The following is a 17,471-nucleotide window of genomic DNA, read 5'->3' on the forward strand; positions in this document are numbered from 1 at the left end:
TGGATTTCCCCTCTTTTTATTATTCTGATTTCTTCCAAAAATAGCATAACAATGAACTTTCAAATGAAATTTGATACAAGAAATCTAACAAAACTAGCGTTGACACACACAAGTTTCAATTAAACATTTCATCATTTCTAAAGTGTCAGCATTTTTCAGCTAGTTTCATGAGTACTAATTCTAGCAGACAAGAGTCTTGTTTTCTTAATTTCAGCAGCAGAACTGGTTGTGATTCTACTGCTTTGGTGAAGGTTTTTTTTTTACTGTATAGAAGAATACCTATACAAAAAATCAGGACTATGACCTAAATACAGGGGGAAGGCAATACAACTACAAACTCAAATAATTTGAATGCTTAGCTCTGTAACAGAAACGTTCTTTCCTAGGTTTATTACAGCTTTTCAAAATACTCATGTACCATCAACATTTCACCATTTCATCTCTATGTAAACTATACTAGCCAACAGCTACTGTCAGGCCAAGAAGGGAGGGGAAAAAACAGGAAGTACGCGTGCCCTCTCAGTAGCGGATGGCTACAAGCACATGGAAAGCAGACGAAACAGCATGTCAGAAATCCCTAAATCCAGCTCTAAGAGACTGACGGGCAGTTAAGATGGTAGTTAGGCAGACTTCTGTCTATTGATATCATTGGATTCTACTCACAAAGTATTGGGCTCTAATTTGGGGATTGCTATCCACACGTACTGGGGTGCGTACACACATTCACAGCCCTCCATCCCAGAGTGAACTTCTAGTATCCTCAAACGTTACACAGGCTCTCCTTCTGGTTCATGATCCAGCATGTTACTGTGTTCCTAATGCCTTAAGGACTGCAATGAGTTCTCCATCACCACTAATAGCTCATCCTTCTGCCAAGCCCATTTGGAATTTTATGACACAAGAAGCACAGTCTAAGATCTGTCTAATATGTTTCAGGAAACATTAAAACTACCAAAAATTCAGGAGAGTCTTTAGTACAACAGAAAATACTCAGTAATCTAAGTTCAGCAGCTGTTATTGGTTATCATATAGTCATATTTGGAAAAACAACATAGAGACTTAAAACTTTAGAAATTCACTTATTTCAGAGCAGTTTTGTACAGAACAAACTCGTTTAATCTTGAAAGCACCATGAAGTGACACTACATATCAGCAAGCACGAAAAACAGGAACACTGTGGGACTTTACCACATAAACTACAAATTGAATACCACTAAGGTAGATTTACACTGCAGGCCTGAGCACAGCACAGAGGTACTCAAACTGACTCGGGTATTATTTGCCACTTAGCTCTGCATGCAATGTAGACATACCCCATATGTCTGAATATACTGAGCTCTTGCAGTACAATATTTAGGCCCTCATTCTGCACCATCAAAGTCAACAGTCCTTTTTCCATCAATTTCAGGAAGTGCAGGGTCAGGCTTGTAATCACAAACATACTTCTGCTAACAAAACATTTATTTCTAACATAAAGTTGTGTCAAGTTCAAACATGAGTTTTGAGAGCATGCAGATTGCTTACAAATGCTTAAAAAGACTGGTTCAGAATCTTTCTTATATATACACACACAAGTCCATCTGTCACAGACAGGCAATGTAACTCAGATTCATGAGCTTGCTCTAGTTTTCGGTAGTGTCCTGCACACTTCTGATAATTAAAAAATAAAAAATAAAAAAATAGTTGCCACAATGGATTTCTGACCATTCCAACTTGCACATGGATATGATCTCTTCTTGCTGCACCCAGTATGTGAAGTTTCACAGTTGCTTCTCAAATGCAAATACCAAGTAAATACCTAAAAAAGAAAATGCAGTATTTAAAGTTTCAGCTTCCTCCTCTGCCACTTGATTAAGTTTTCAAAATGTAAACAGGTTGATACTTTGCCCGAACAACCTGTTAGCAGGTTACTGAAATGCTAAAAACTGGTATGGTTTCCCAATGAGTAACACTAGTGTTCAATTCCAGTACGGTTTAGACATGTTTTCACAACAGAGCTAAGAATGCACAAAAGCAGAGTATTTTAAATACTACTGATATGTTTAATGCAACATTAATTTCAGTTAATGATATTAATGAAATGTGAATGTAATTCATAAATTACTATGCTATTCTACACATAATTAACACTCACTGGTGCATAAAAAGTCGTATGCAACAAAGTTTAAAGACTCCTTCACATACACAGTAATGGACAATTAGGGGTGAAATGATCAAGTTCATTTTTAATTAAGAAGTGAATAAACTCATGGTACAGAATTATTAATTTTCTCTTAAAATATCACAGACAAAGAAGAAATATCTACAAACACTAGATGGCATTTTCTCAACTCCAGGACAGCATGATTCTAGAAATGAATGCTCATACAGTCCACACCAGCACCCTTGGGAAATACTTATTTGGCATACAATCAACACCAGCTACGCTTCATACCAGACAGATAAGTTAAACCAGTTTCTTGAGACCGTGACTCTTAATTAAACATTTATGGATTTCCACTTGATCTCAGCTTTTGTTTTAATGGATGAGGTGCCATAGCTACATTGCAAATCTTTCAAGACAAGCCTCAGAGAGAAAGCAAAGTGAAGTTCCATGCAACACGCAAGCTGTGCTTATATCCTAACTATCAGAAGCTCTGTACTCCACATCTCTCTGAAACAAAGGGACTACTAAGAAAATACAGTCATCACTGAACTTTTAAAGGTACAAAAAGCCCCTCTCAATTAAATTAATAGTTTATATAATACTCTTAACATTGCTGGAATAATGTCTACCTTATGATTCATACCTTGAAAAAATAGATAATAACTTAAGAAAGTAAACACCTTAACTAAAGATTTTTTCATTCATTAATTGAACAGCATTTTTTATTTGTTTTTAAACCACTAACACAAGTATAACGGTCTGCAAAATGCAAACACTGGTTGGCTGCAGTTACACAGAAGTTAGTAATAATCTCTCTGGGAGCCAGTTTTTATCCTTGGAATTCTCAGTCCCTTATATCTGAGCGTTATTAAACTTAACATTGGAACAAAAGCATGTCAAAAGTTTCCCATGGCACATGCTCACAAAATTTCAAAACATATCTAACAATAGTGTATCCTTTTCAGTGTCCGAGGCCCTGACTCTTTTCTCCTCCCTTTATAAAACATTCAAATACTTCACCATCCATGCTTTAATTACTTCTTCCTGAAACACGTATCACCACAGGCAAAGAGTAAGGTTTCGGTCCCTCTCTTCCCAAAACAGATTTGTATTATTTTTGATGAAAGTATGTCCCAACTGGAGTTTGTTTCATAGTTGACTGATTGATGTTTTTTCTTCCATAACCAACAGGCTATTTTACACACTTTCCATAGCAGTCATTCAGTCAATACTGAGTTTTCAAAACAATACTTACTTGTTGCTTCCCATTCAGATTTACTCAAGGTTCCCTAGAAGGGGACAAATAAAAAAAAAAATTTAGAAATCCAGTTTCAACAAAAAAAAAGTGAGGAAACAATAGAACACCAGTTTAAGTCATGATTATCAATCTTTCACAGACCAACTTCTAACCACCCACACTGGCTGGCTATTTAGGGATGAGAAGAGCATTATTGTAGACCACAGATACTTCTAACTCCAATAACTAGGACAGTAAGGAATTGGAACACCCCAGATAATGGAACACACCTAAATTACACAGATATAGGAGAACGGGCCAACAGTCTGTTGGGCTGAATGCCTCTGCAATGCAGAGGCACACTGGGTCCCATTACGACACAACAGTGTGACCTGACCTGGCTCAAGCCGCTCTCCAGCCCAAGATGCCCATCACTCGTACAGAAGAAGAGGCCCTGTATCACGGTGCTGCCACCTTTCCCAGGAATACTGCCTGCCTCCACCTCATACCTCCCACCCTGCAGCCCACAAACACTCTACCTGCAGGAGACTAACTCCAACCCAGCTCACACACTGTGAAAAAACAGCATGCCTTGCAACCTAGGAAACCTACTCCTAGCTCAGCATTTCAGATGAAAGCAGAGCAAGTACACAAGTAAAAAGCAGCTGCCATTTACTTTACCAATTAAGAAGCATGAGGTAACAACAATAAGCTCGTTTTCTGCTCTGCCCACTCCATTCCCTTTTAGTGAGTCCTCACTGGGGGCATGATTTAGCCCATATGCTACCCACTGACCAAATAATTCATCTTTTAAAACACTAGTGAAAAAAGGCTTGTTCAAGCAGATTTCTTCTTTGCCACGTGATACAGTAATTTTCTTTTTAAAGCTGACCAGCCTCATGTTATACCTATGACAATAAAATAGGATGCCATCCATCAGTAACCGCATATAATTTTACTAAAACTACAATCTTTACTCAAACTAGTCTCCAATTTTGGTTCTCTCTTGTCAAAGAGCTTCAACACAAAAAAAGACCTAAAATTCAGAGTGAAAGAGACAACATTGCTGATCAGGAACCATTCAGCATGAATAGTTAGGTTAAACCAAGCCTTTGCAATGTTGCCATCCAGCCTAACTCCCCAAATGCACAGGGAGAAGCAAACCCACAGCTATATGCTACCCTGAATAGCTAGCCTGGCTACAGATGGAGAGGCAATAGCCACATGGCAGCAGTTCCTGGGGAAAAATGACAGCAGACATTGCCTGTCCTCCTGCTCACTTCCCAGGAACAGCAGCTGTGCAGGCTCCTGTCCATCATGCACCCAACTCTGAGATCGATCCAGAAGAATGAAAGGCTGGGAGGGGACCAGCTGCAGATAACTCCAACATTATCATGTACTCCTAGGACTACAAAGAAAGAAAAACCCTTTATAAAAACATGAGAAAGCCAGCAAGCTCAGAAAGCCACCATGTGCATTAGAATACAGGACTAGAAGCAGAAAAAAACATATTTAATTGGACCACTGATCTAAAATCTAATGTGACCTCCATTAAAGATGGATAATTATTCTTTTATTTCTGAAGTCATAAATCAACCTGCAAAACAGGAGAAATGCAGAAGAATATATGACAAGATAGCAGACTAAGTTTTGTACAAGGTAAGATTATAATAATCACAAAGAAAGTTTCTTTTCATTCCAGAATGTGAACAGAATACTGTATTTAATAAAATGGAAGCTGGAAACATATAGATTTAGTTTTATGCATGTAGGCCTAGTCTAATTCTAGGAGTTCTGTTAAAAGATTAAAATAATGAAGACACAGCAAATTCTAAAAAAATGGCATTTACAGAACTTCAATAAAATCGGCCAAGAAGGGAGTTGGATCTTCTTCACCCAAAAAGACAATAGAAAAACAATGTTCAAGATTTCAAATACATATGGTATTATGAATAAACTTTTCAACTCTCCCATCAGATTATTAAAAGAAGAAAGCTAAAGCTTTAAATTGTTACTGTGATGATCCAGAAACAAGAAAATTCTTCAAATTAAGAAGAGTTATGTTAGAACAGCTGCCAAGGAAGATGGCGAGACATCCTTTCCCTTTTGCACTGCTGCAAATTTCTTAATAGCTACCAAATTAAGTGAATTCGATTCTTTGAGTATGGGGTATAGACTAGACGAAGTACTCAGTCCTGCAGCTCTGCGATTTTTCACATGCACAGAGACATTCATACCTTGAATTTCACTGTAGTTGAAATGAAGAAGGCACCACATGTCCAAAAGATCAGGACCTCAATTTTAGACACCACTTGCTCTAGTGAAATAAGAAGGAACTTACCAATGGCAACTTCGCTTTGCCATCTTTGACGAACTCTTTTGCGTGCTCATAATCATCAGGTTTATCAGAAACAAGCCTGGAATCACCAAATGTAGAATATGGCTGGAGAACACAGAAAAAAAGTAAGAAAAAATATATGAATTGCCTAATAAGATACATTAATCACATCAGTCAAGGGTTTGTCACAACATAGTAATTACTGATCTCTGTTCTGGGCTAAGAGGATTTTAAATTTAAATCTCTCCTTTATAGCACCTACAAGATCAGGTCTGATATTCCCTACTTCCCAGAAAATCTGACACACAGGATTTATAAATTAACTTTTATTCTTATGTCTCCAAAACAGGAGAAACAGTATTAAGAAATGAGCAACTGTCAGATTTCAAGCGAAATGCTTAAAATGCTTTAATAACACACAGGAGCTGTAACAGAAGTATACAGCTGATTCTTCAAAACTAACATATACTTACACTTATTAAGGATCCCAGTTACTGCATAATGGTCTGTACTTAACAACGTAGTCCTCAATTGTAAGCGGCCACTAATTTAAGACAACTCTCACTTTCCTAAGAACAAAGCTGATATGTCAAAGGCTGTGTCACCATGCTTCTGGAAATATGAGTCCATACAAAGCACTGTCCCTTTCAGAGTCAACAAAGACAGTCAAGTCCGCTTGCAGCCGTGTGGCTCAGTTTAATAAGCCACCAGATACTTGACTTGATAGTTTTGAGGGAAGCACAGAGAACTGTAAGTAAAACCAAAGCCTCAGAGATGCCATTGAAAAGCTTCTCTGCAGATGCTGAAGTCATCCAGGGTAAGAGCTTGAAAATAAAATAAAAAAAGGCAAAAACATTGGGCAAAAACATAAGCTGTTACAGGTGCCATTTCTTCACAAACATGGCCTGTCCTTTTATTCCTACAAAGATTACTTTCTATCTTTTCAATCCTTGCACAAAGATCCAGCTTTCAGTCTCTCTGCTGAGGAAGAAATCGATTATGGTTGCCACTCTCACACCAGGCATGGTTCTTGTCCTTCTGCTTACTACTTAGTAAAAACAAAAACTTGCCTCAAAACTGATATCTTATCTACAAAACTGAATCACTCTATTGGGTGCTGATGGCAGCAGGGGGCTGCAGAGATGGCCTCTGGGAGGAAAGGGCGGGTCTCCCATGCCAGACACAGCCGGTTCCACTGGCTCCAAGAGAGCCACAGCAGGGCACAGCTGAGCCCCTCAGCCACAAGTGGGGCGCCTCTGGGAAAGCCTATTTAAGAAAGCGCAAAAAACCCTGCCCAACAGCAGTGAGAGAGGAGCGAGGAAAAACGTGAAACTACCCTGCAGACACCAAGGCCAGAGAAAGAGGAGGGCAAGGAGGTGCTCCAGGCACTGGAGACGAGACTCTTCTGCAGCCCCTGGGGAAGACCACAATGATGGCAGATTGTCTCCCTGCAGCCCATGGAGGACCACAGTGGAGCACATATCCACACTGCACCCCTTGGAGGACCCCGTGCTGCACTGGGTGGACATGCCCTGAAGGAAGTTGCAGCCTGTGGAGAGCCCACACCAGAGCAAGTTCCTGGCAGGAGCTGTGGCCCATGGAGAGGAGCCAAACAAGGGGCAGGTTTTCTGGCAGGAGCTGCAACCCTGTGAGGAACAAATCCACACTGGGGCAGTCTGTTCCCGAAGGACTGCATTCATGGAGAGAACGCACACTGAAGCGGTCTGTTAAGGACTGTATGCCATGGGAGAGACCCATGCTGGAGCAGGGGGAAAGTGTGAGGAGAAAACAGTGTCAGAGACAACGTGTTATGGACTGACCACAACCCCCATTCTACATCCCCCTGCGCTGCAGGGTGGGAAGAGGAGATAGGAAGGTCAGGAGTGAAAGAGTGAAGTTGAGCCTGAGAACAAGTAGTGGGTGGGGTGAAGGGGTTTTTAGGTTTGTTTTTGTTTCTCACCATTCTACTGGTTTTTTATTCATAATAAATTAAATTAACCTTCTCTAAGTTTAGTCTGTTTTGCTCGTGACGGTAACTGCTAAGCCATCTCCCTCCCTGTCTTTATCTTGACTCACAAGTTTTTTTTCATATTTTCTCCCCCATCCTGTTGGGAAGAGGGAGTGAGAGAACAGGTTGATGGTGTCTGGCAGCTAGTCAAGGTCAACTCACCACAGTCACACTTTCAGCCACAGGAGTTTAGTTCTTCTATTGGTAGCCCTTAATTAATTGCACAATGTTCACAACAGGAATTTCAATTATTGCATAAATAATTAACAAGATGTAAAATGCTATTTAAATCAAACAAATTAACTCCATATTTACCTCCAAGGCCTGCATTCTCCTTAACAGCATTTTATGCTCCTCGTTCTTGATTTTTTCTTCATAGAATTCCCGAAATGTCATTTTGTAGACTAATTTCATACCATGCTTCTTCGCCATTCTGTCAAAATAATAAGCTTAATTAGGGAAGCCACAAAATTATTGTAGATTTATTTTCAAAGGAACAATTTTAAGCCACAGTGACATCTTATGGTATTCATTAGGATTACACTCTTTCTAGAATTCGTGTTTTTAGTAAACACATTTAGATGAAAAAAAAAAGCACTAACATCAGAAACTGCACTTTTTTTAACTAGGAAAACAAAAATCTACACAGAAGTCATTTACAAACATTTTAATAGAAAAATGCCTCTTCTCCCAACACAGAGAAGTAAGTTCCATCTGAACTTCCAGGCAGACTACAGTATTTTCCCTGCAGTATCATCACCCTGTCACGTCAGATATTACGGATATACTTAGAGAGAACCTATTTCTACTAGATTTAGTGCCTTACATCTCAACGCTATGCAGACACTGCGGTCATAAAACACTAAAGTTACAGGTGTCATTGACAGATACTGGCATTTTTAATAGAATGAAACTTCACTACAAATGAAGTGTGTGAAAATATACAGGTTTGAAGGGAAAGCCTAATACTGTCTAACAACCATACTAAGCTTGAATGGCAGGAAAAACCCCAACATGGAAATATTTGTCTGTACCTCAGGAGACGCACTGGGAAAGGCAAAATATGAATTCACACAGAGGTAATGCAAAACATATGCTCACAGATGAAGAAGATTTAGAGGAAGAAAAAATAAGTTGTAGGAAAAATGCTACAAACACCCAAAGAAAGTTGGAGAAGACAACAAAGACGCACCATGATGGAGAGGATATACAAGAAGGCTTGCTGAAGGACAACCCCCTAAAAAGTTAAAGTTAAAGAAGAAAAAGTTGACAGCACTAAAGGTTTGTGGACAGACTGAACACATCAGGTACAGATATTCTTGTGCAAGACCTAGTTTAAGTCTTCACAAGTTCTGACCAGAGCACCTTCAACTGTGTGCAACAGACAGATTACAGTTGTGGATGCAAATGCAAGAAACCTCTTCATTTGGAGCAACAACAAAAAATGAAGAAATTAAAAATATAATAAGAAAGGCAAAATACAATTTTCTTCAAGTGTTATGCAATGACACAGAAGCTAAACCTATGCTTATTATGTTTCACAGATTTCACTGTATAATGTATAACTTACTCTTCCAGTAATGGAAAGTAAACCAAGAACTCGGGGACATCAACCACTTCTTCCAAGTGGAAATCGTACTTGCAGCCAAACAAGGGATATTCTCCCTTCTTTTCAAATTTTACGTTGTACACCTCATTCCCAAATGAATTTGTTTCTGAAGCTTCAAGTCGCTTTCTATAAAATGAGATAAAAACAAACATTAATTGAGCAGCTTTTAATTTAACAAGTAGAGAAAACTATGCATAAGAGGCCTGAAAGTGTCTCTCCCAGTACTACAGCATTCAGTGATCTTTGTAGTTTCCCATCTTCCTTATCTAATAAGGCAATGAAACAATGAAATGAAGAGAAGCATCATCCTAGGTTTTAACAGTTTATCATTCCTATACAACATACCAAGGACTAAACGGACGTAGAAAATTAACGTTTAGCCAAGACAAAGTCTACATGGACAAGTCCAGCTTCTTGGAACTACCACAGCAAAACCCTGAGAGTTATTCCCCAGGCTGTCGCGATTTTGCCAGTACTTAAGTCACTACAGAGGATTTATGTATGAAGAGCTACACTCTATACCAGAAGAGCCACAAGTGCAAAAGACAAGGACCAGTACAGATTTACCTGTTTGAGTCAAATTCACGAGTAAGATTTTCCTGACTAGAATCCAAAAATTGTTGCCAAAAAAATTGCTTTTGTTTGCACAAACTTATGAGAGCACTGTAAGACCAACTATTACTTAACAATGCTTCACAAGCTTTTGGAAGGGCAATAGAATATAAAAGTACTTACACAAGTTCAAAGCTATTTGGAGTTGTGCCAATGAAATACCCTCCAGGAGAGAGGTTCCCACAAGCGTTTTTAAGCATCATATCAGCCTGCTCATATGTCTCAAATGAGTAATGGTAAACAAATTGACAGCTGCAAATGTCAAAGCGCATATCTGGATCATTGTATTTGGAAGACAAGAGATCCTGAAATAGATTAAAAAGAAAAAAAAGTAATAAGAGCTACAGAAACAAGCATGATTCACTTAAGTCTTTCAACAAATACACTAGTACCGTAATCCTTTGACGTTTGTCCCTTCAGCCCCCATTCCTTCACAAGTTCAATGAGAACAACATGAAAAAGCTAAGAGGTAAAAGGTAAAAAGTCCTCTACTACACAGAAAACCATATGCAACATTTGGGAACAAGAAGAATACACATGCACATTTCAAAGTTATCACGTCTTCAAGTTCTTTTCATGTTGTCAAGTAACACCACTACACCTGAAAGGCCAAAACTCAAGGATAGTTACCTAAGAGTTTCCAGAGATATTTTACTGCTGAGGGTTTATAACAAGCCACTGTTTATCTGGAAACAATTACAATAAACGAATTTTCAGTTTCCTAAGTCTCTGTAATAAGAACCGACCCATTAAACATGTAATTGAGAGGAGAAGGGTTTGTTTTAAATATGGCGATTTGCCTGCCTGACAAGTTGCATTTGTCTGTATTCTCACACATACATACATGTGTACCAACATACTCCTCTCCACCTCAGACCAAGTAACCAGTAATTCTGCAGAACTTGAAGCCCTTGAAAATGGTCAGGTTAAAGCTTGCCACAGTTTGACCCTGTACTCAGCAGTTCTCTAACTCTTCTTGGTCAGGCTTCTTTTACATAATACTAGTTAGCCACCATAAGACAGGAGCACAAAAATTCTCCCCAATGCTCATGATACGCATTCCATACTTAAAATATTTCATACTTAACAGTCCTACCCAAGTTTCTCTTCTTTCCCAGACTTCCCATCCACCCACTCACTTCCAATCTCTACCAGTTCATGCCACATACTGTCAAAGTCCTGTATGGGGCAAGGCAAAAATGGACACTTCACATATCCATAGCAGTTTTATCTGTTCATTTACTTCCCCCTCCACATTTTGAGAAATAGAGATACAGGAAACTGAGAAACAGAGGTGGGCAGAATTAGACAAGCTGTGAGAAGAAGATTTTGCATTATATACAACATAGGTGATAGAGATACAAAGGCAGGAAGATGAACTTTTGTGTGCACAGACAGACAGAACAGAATGTGCAACAGAAAATAAGTGTGCACGTAAGACTGAGCTGTAACAGCAACACGAAAATATCCCTTTCTCTCCTGGCCAAGGCTCCCTCCTCTCTACCCTGACTGTAATTTTGAGCCGAGAGAGGTGACCTGGAACCTGCAACAGACTATATTCCTCAGAAGAAGGAGAGGCAAACAAGAATTCAAGCCAATAACCCTCCCTGCAAGGCTGGGAAGAACAGTTTCAGCCTTTCCATAGACATGCTAGAACCAGGTAGGTTCTGTCCCTCAGCCTGCATCAGCAGGGCACTCTCAGGACGCATTTCCAGGAAGCAAAAGCAGTGCTGGTTACAAGACTGTCTCATAAGCCTCAGCAATGTATTCAGTATTGCTTCCAGACAGTCTTAAGATATCTGCTCCATCACACCAGTTTTGAAGATATGTATTACAGTAATGCTGCTAGAAAAAAAAAAATACTAGGATAAGCAAAATGTAAAAGTCAAATCAGAAAACATCCTTTATTCATTCCAGCATAAAACACACATTCACCAAGATGGTTTCCAACATCCCATGCTGGCTGCCAGAACCCCAGAAGCAAGTAGTCATTCCCTTGCCTTTGTCAAGTGCAAGAAACTGAAAGCACAAGATTTATTATCTGAAAAAGACATTTAGGCTTCAAGAATGTTACAGTGTAAAACAGCAACAAAGTGCATTTAACTATGTCTCAGTAACCTATGTGGTTGATTTTCCTGGTAGTACAACAATCTGTTCTTAAGAATATACATGCCCTAAATATTACAGCACTAGCATCACTTCCTACGCTTGCTTAGCACAAGAATTTTAAATCTCCAAAATGTTATAAAGCATAGGAACTGTACCTTGGTACTATCTGCTTGTATAAATTCTGCATCAAAAATATGTTCATTATAACGACATCGGGCTTTCATGTCTTCATATCGCTGCTTGCACTGTTGCACAGAAATGTCAGCAATATCTAGAGAGAGAGAGAAATTAAAAAAAAAAAAGTGCATATGCTGCTCCCCAGAAAAGAAAAATCGAATGATCACTGGAACACAGCAGACCCATTACAGCAGGGATAAAAGCTGATCTTCAGTTACACTTTGATGGGAACAAACAAACTTCTTGACAAAAATTTGTAGAGAAGGAATTTAATTTGTAGAAGGTGTTTGGGATTATAACTCTGTCATTTTCAGTCTTTACCTCAGGCAAAAGTTGTAATGTGAAGATTTTAGAAAGCTCCCATCCTCAAAAGTGCAAAGCAAGCCTCCAGAATTTCAAATAATGGATACCAGGTGATTGATACTAAGTGCTGTTAGGATTAAGAGTCTAGTATGCATTAGCTAAAACAGTTAATCTGCCAGAGCTTCTCCAATAGTACTGAAAGTCTTAATCTTCTCACAAATATACAAGATGTTGAAACGCAATTATGTGATATAGGCTGATATATTGCATTATGGGAATTTTTTTAAGACTGTTCCTCTCTCAGACATAATTTCACTGAATAATATTAAAAGTAACAATATGCAATAAATCTACATAAGAACTTTGTAAGCAAATTTATCTACTGTATTTGAAGACTGACAACTGAAAAAGAAAGGCAAGAAAGAACTCTAAAAAGAATACCCAGAGTAATTCCCACCAAAGGGATTTTATGAAATTTTAGTATCTGTTAAATCTGAAGTTAAGTAATGCTTCCTCTGATTATCCTTGGCTTGCTTTTTGGTAGAACAGAAGCAAACTATTTAAATGAAAATTTAATCAGTCCATTTTTTGTAAAACCACTGTGGTGTTTGATTTTTTTTTTTTTAAATGTAACTCTCAGGTGTGTATTTTCATAACAGTTAAAAACGCTACAAGCAATTAGATGCAGGAGAAAATACATAAAACACGAAATGTTGGTCTGTTCCCCAGTGTCACACTTTGCCTAAGACAATCTGTGACAATTGTGCATTTCTTTATTGATAACAGTTTTTATTTATGAGTTGAACTGAAAGCTCGTTACACAGAAAACTAATGGTTCTTGTATTTATGCTGGCAATCAAGTTGATGTCTTCAGGTTAAAAGACAAAAGACGACCTTTTGACGGGAGGTATATCATTGCATTTTTGGGCTGACTGAAAAAGGAAATAATAAAAGACTGGAGATGTGCTTGTTTTTCCCATAAAACACTGGTGTACTTTCCCTGGAAAATTATTGTGTCTTCTTACCAGTACAGACAAGTTTTTTAATTCTGCCTTTTTTCCACTTCAGTAAGTCTCCACCTTTGCCACATCCTAGGTCCAATACAGTTATATCACTCTTTTTCCGTCGTAGCCGGTCTATAAATTCACCTAGGAAAATAAAAAGACAGAATGCATATACAGGTCTCCCCAATTCACTTGTATTCCACAGAGGTCCCTAAAAGACCAAAAAGGGTTTGAGAATTTTAAAATATCTCAGAACTTACTTTGCCTATAAGTCTTCTTAACATTACAGACTTCAATCTCTTTTTCCAGAAAGCGCTAATGATGAAAGCAACCACAAACTTCTAACATTATGAAGCAGATAATGAATATTTTCGGTGCTTAATGACTGGAGCTCCAAACTGTTTCCTGGCAGACGAAGGTAAAACTGCACATCGCTAAACCACTCCATGCGTGAGTGGGGAAACAGGATTCCCTTTCATTACCATTACAATGAAGACAGATGTTACTTGAAAGTATGGGAAAACCTTTTGCAAAACAGTAAAAGCCAATTAAAAGCATCAGCCACAACTTTTCATTGCGGTCACATTACAAAAATGCATAATGTTCTCCAATCACTCTCCTAGGACTTGCAATAACATCAGCTACTTGCTTGCTGTCTTTTTACCCTACATACACCAATTTAATTTTCTCATCTACATCCACTCTGTCTAGATTATCTCTGCTCTGACTGATGCTGGCATATTACGCAAAACGTATCAGCACGCTAGCAACTTTCCTTCACAGTAAGAAACACAAAATATGTTTGGATACAACTGCTTTAACACCACACTACTGAAATTCATCACGACTGAAAGGCTTCAACACAGGCTCCAGGAACAGCTTTATAAAAACCGAAATACTTGCTTCTAACTGCTCTGATACAACACAACAAAAACCAGCATGCTAAGATAAATGGTGCCAACACCTCCTGGCATGGATCCCTCTTGAATCTGTAGGCAAATCTTTGGAGATATCTAATGGTTTTGTTTCCTCACTTCAGAATTAAGTTGTGGGATAGCAGTCTTGGCCTTTTATAAAAAGATGCTGACCCTTAAAGAGCTACATCCTCCAGTTTTTCATCTTTTTAAATCATTGACTACGGGTAATACAGAAAATATTTACATGTTCAAGTTTCCTACAGAATTGCTTAATCTAGACCTTAGGGACCAACTGCTTTGGGAAAATGGCTATGAAAATATTTCAGATATATTTAAATAACAAGAACAGCTCAATCTAACAGGAACAGATTCTTTATGATTTAAAGCTGTACCTTTCTCTTTAAAAATGTCATGAAGAACAGCTTCCAGTATGAACTTTTTCTGGTTTTAGGTCAGTTATCTTTAAAACTTTAGCATATATTTGGCACTCCAACAACATAAAACACTATCATAAAGATTCAAAATAAAAACAAACATAGATGTTTTATTGCACTTGAAAAATCTTACCATGTATTAAGACACAAAGTGCCATAACCAACATTAGAAAGCAGAAAAAATGCTAGCTTTTGATACAAAAATTAGTTACGTTTTATTAAAGTCTAAGTAATCAATTAAGTAACCTTACCAATGAGGACACTCTTTGTCCAATTATTAAAGTTTCGGAGGTAGAATATGCGAGACTGGCTACGTTTTTCCAATCCAACTTCTTGAAGTTCATTATAATGTGCAGCTACAGTTTGCCCATGGCCTACCTCACGCTGTAGAAATAAAGGAAGGGACTCAAGCAGTGAATTCTTTTTATTACTTTTTTATTTAATCAAAAGACATGACTTTGAGCATTTAAGAAAGTAAACAAGTAATACCACGAAGAGCACCATCACTATATATATATAAAAACATTTCCCATATTCATCCTTGTACTGATGTCAGTACTTCAATTATCACAGAGACAACTCTTAAAAATGTAATCCCCTTCTCAGTGGGTCCAGGTAATTTCTGATGGATGATGCCCAGCATCATTCCTTCACAGAAATACTTACCTTTCAGTTCTCTAATACTCTCACCACTCTCAAAGAATCAGTTTCATTCCCCTTAAACCTGTGATTGAAGAAGAGGATGTTCCTTCTTGAGGAACTTTAAGCTTCTTCAAAAATCCTGTTTCAGAAATTCAGTGTTTACATCTAACAGAAGTGTATAAACTGACAATTTAATGAAAATGACAACTAGTTGATGTTGCATAAAGCCCTAAGAGGATGATTCCACTGGCAGAGCTTTAAACAGACCATAGTAAGGGAACAAGCCTAATGACTTGATGATGCATCCCATTTAATGCTTAACAGTTAGCTGTAGAAATGGCTCGGTTTTAACCTAAACTGTTAAATACTCCAAGAGGTTTCTGTCCCATGTGACACAGAGAAGCAGGCTACATCCAGATATTATGCTCCTAACATTTCTTCACCTTGAAAATAATCTCCAATTATAAACATGAAATTAAAATAAATTATAAATAAAATACAAAGTAACAGAACATGGGAGTAGCAACAGAAATTCTGTGAAGTACAAAAGTGTTTGAAATAACAGCATAAACTAGAACGAAGGATTCTCAATTAAAATCCACAAACACACTACAAAGCCCCAGTCAGTATGAATTCACACAGCAATTAAAAGCATTCCCAACATCCCAATATCTTATTATTCAAACAGCACTTCCTCAAGGGAAAAGAGGGCTTGACTGACTTCAATATACTACATTAATTCTTCAGCATTTCATATAATTTTGGTAAACTTCAGAATGAACAGAGGCATACTTGTCTGGAATCTCTATGACCCCATAATCTGTTTATTACCACACTAGACTGATTGATACTAACAAATATTTTGACCATTTCTGGTCTTTTTTAGGGTAAGCACAGATGGCCCCCTGAATGGCCGCTGAAGGTGACGTAAGCTAGAATAACTGACTCTGACAAGCATGGGGGACATATTCATACAATCCATTAACGCATCTCAGCTGCTGCAAGCACAGTTGCAAAGAGCCATCAGCAATAACATCTAGATGCTGGCAGCTGCATTCAACGCAATCACCCTTAAGCTACGCCAAACCAACATATTTCTTGTCCATCTAAACCTTATCCCAGAACCACCTTATTAAAAAGACGAAAGGGTTAACGATGTTTCTACCACAACAAAGGGCACCTTATATTTTACGGGATTGCTTAGCCATAAATTAACATCCTGGAAAAATTCTGAACAGAGAAACAAAACATTAGGTCAAAGACATTTTCAAATTACACTTAAATATCCCAAAAGGTCAAAATTAGACTGGATATTATAGCATCAGTTTCTACAAGCACATACATAATAAAGGACAGCATCATACAAAACATTACCCATTTCACCCTCCTAGTTAAAAGGACAAATATTTTCTGCTACTCTTGGGGTCTTAAAAAAAAAAAAAACAACAACAAAACACACATCTGTAAACCTTTCAGTACTTCACTTTGCTAACAGATTATACTGAAATTATATCACAGAGGATGCAGTTCGTAGAACTTTCTCAGTTATACAATAACTTACTGAGGAAATTAAAGGACAACATTATCTTAAAGAAGAAACTCCCACGCACAGACAACTGTACTAACACACGGGATATCAACATACAAAATATATCAATTCAAGACACATGACTTGGACCAATGCCAGTAAACCCTGCACTACACTACCAGACTGCTACCACAGACAATGGAAAGATAATCTTAGAATTAGACTAAGCCACATGCTGTGATCAGTTTTCTTAACGTTCTCATTACTAGCCCCCCTTCTCTTCCGTTAAGCCTAACATAACTTCTGCACCTGTTATTTTGGTAGGAAGCTACCCTCAAACTTTGACATTTGGCAGTTCATGACGGCTCACGTATGTTTAGCATAAATATTTTCAATCTTTTCTTGAG

The 17,471-nt window shown here is 38.1% G+C and overlaps 1 protein-coding gene across 1 annotated transcript in view; it reads right to left on the reverse strand.

The window, feature by feature from the left end:
* The window catches only part of RNMT (RNA guanine-7 methyltransferase), a 19,542-nt gene continuing 2,071 nt past the window's right edge, over positions 1–17,471 (reverse strand). Inside the window, exons 3-11 of the mRNA XM_063326464.1 lie at positions 15,146–15,278; positions 13,565–13,687; positions 12,215–12,330; positions 10,074–10,255; positions 9,300–9,464; positions 8,045–8,162; positions 5,725–5,826; positions 3,402–3,435; positions 1–1,798 (exon numbers count right to left, since the gene is read on the reverse strand). Coding sequence (XP_063182534.1) covers positions 1,761–1,798; positions 3,402–3,435; positions 5,725–5,826; positions 8,045–8,162; positions 9,300–9,464; positions 10,074–10,255; positions 12,215–12,330; positions 13,565–13,687; positions 15,146–15,278 — 1,011 coding nt within the window. The 3' untranslated portion in view covers positions 1–1,760. The remainder of the gene's footprint in view (positions 1,799–3,401; positions 3,436–5,724; positions 5,827–8,044; positions 8,163–9,299; positions 9,465–10,073; positions 10,256–12,214; positions 12,331–13,564; positions 13,688–15,145; positions 15,279–17,471) is intronic.

This window comes from Chroicocephalus ridibundus, chromosome 2 (assembly GCF_963924245.1).
Source record: "Chroicocephalus ridibundus chromosome 2, bChrRid1.1, whole genome shotgun sequence".
Classification (NCBI taxonomy): Eukaryota; Metazoa; Chordata; class Aves; order Charadriiformes; family Laridae; genus Chroicocephalus; species Chroicocephalus ridibundus.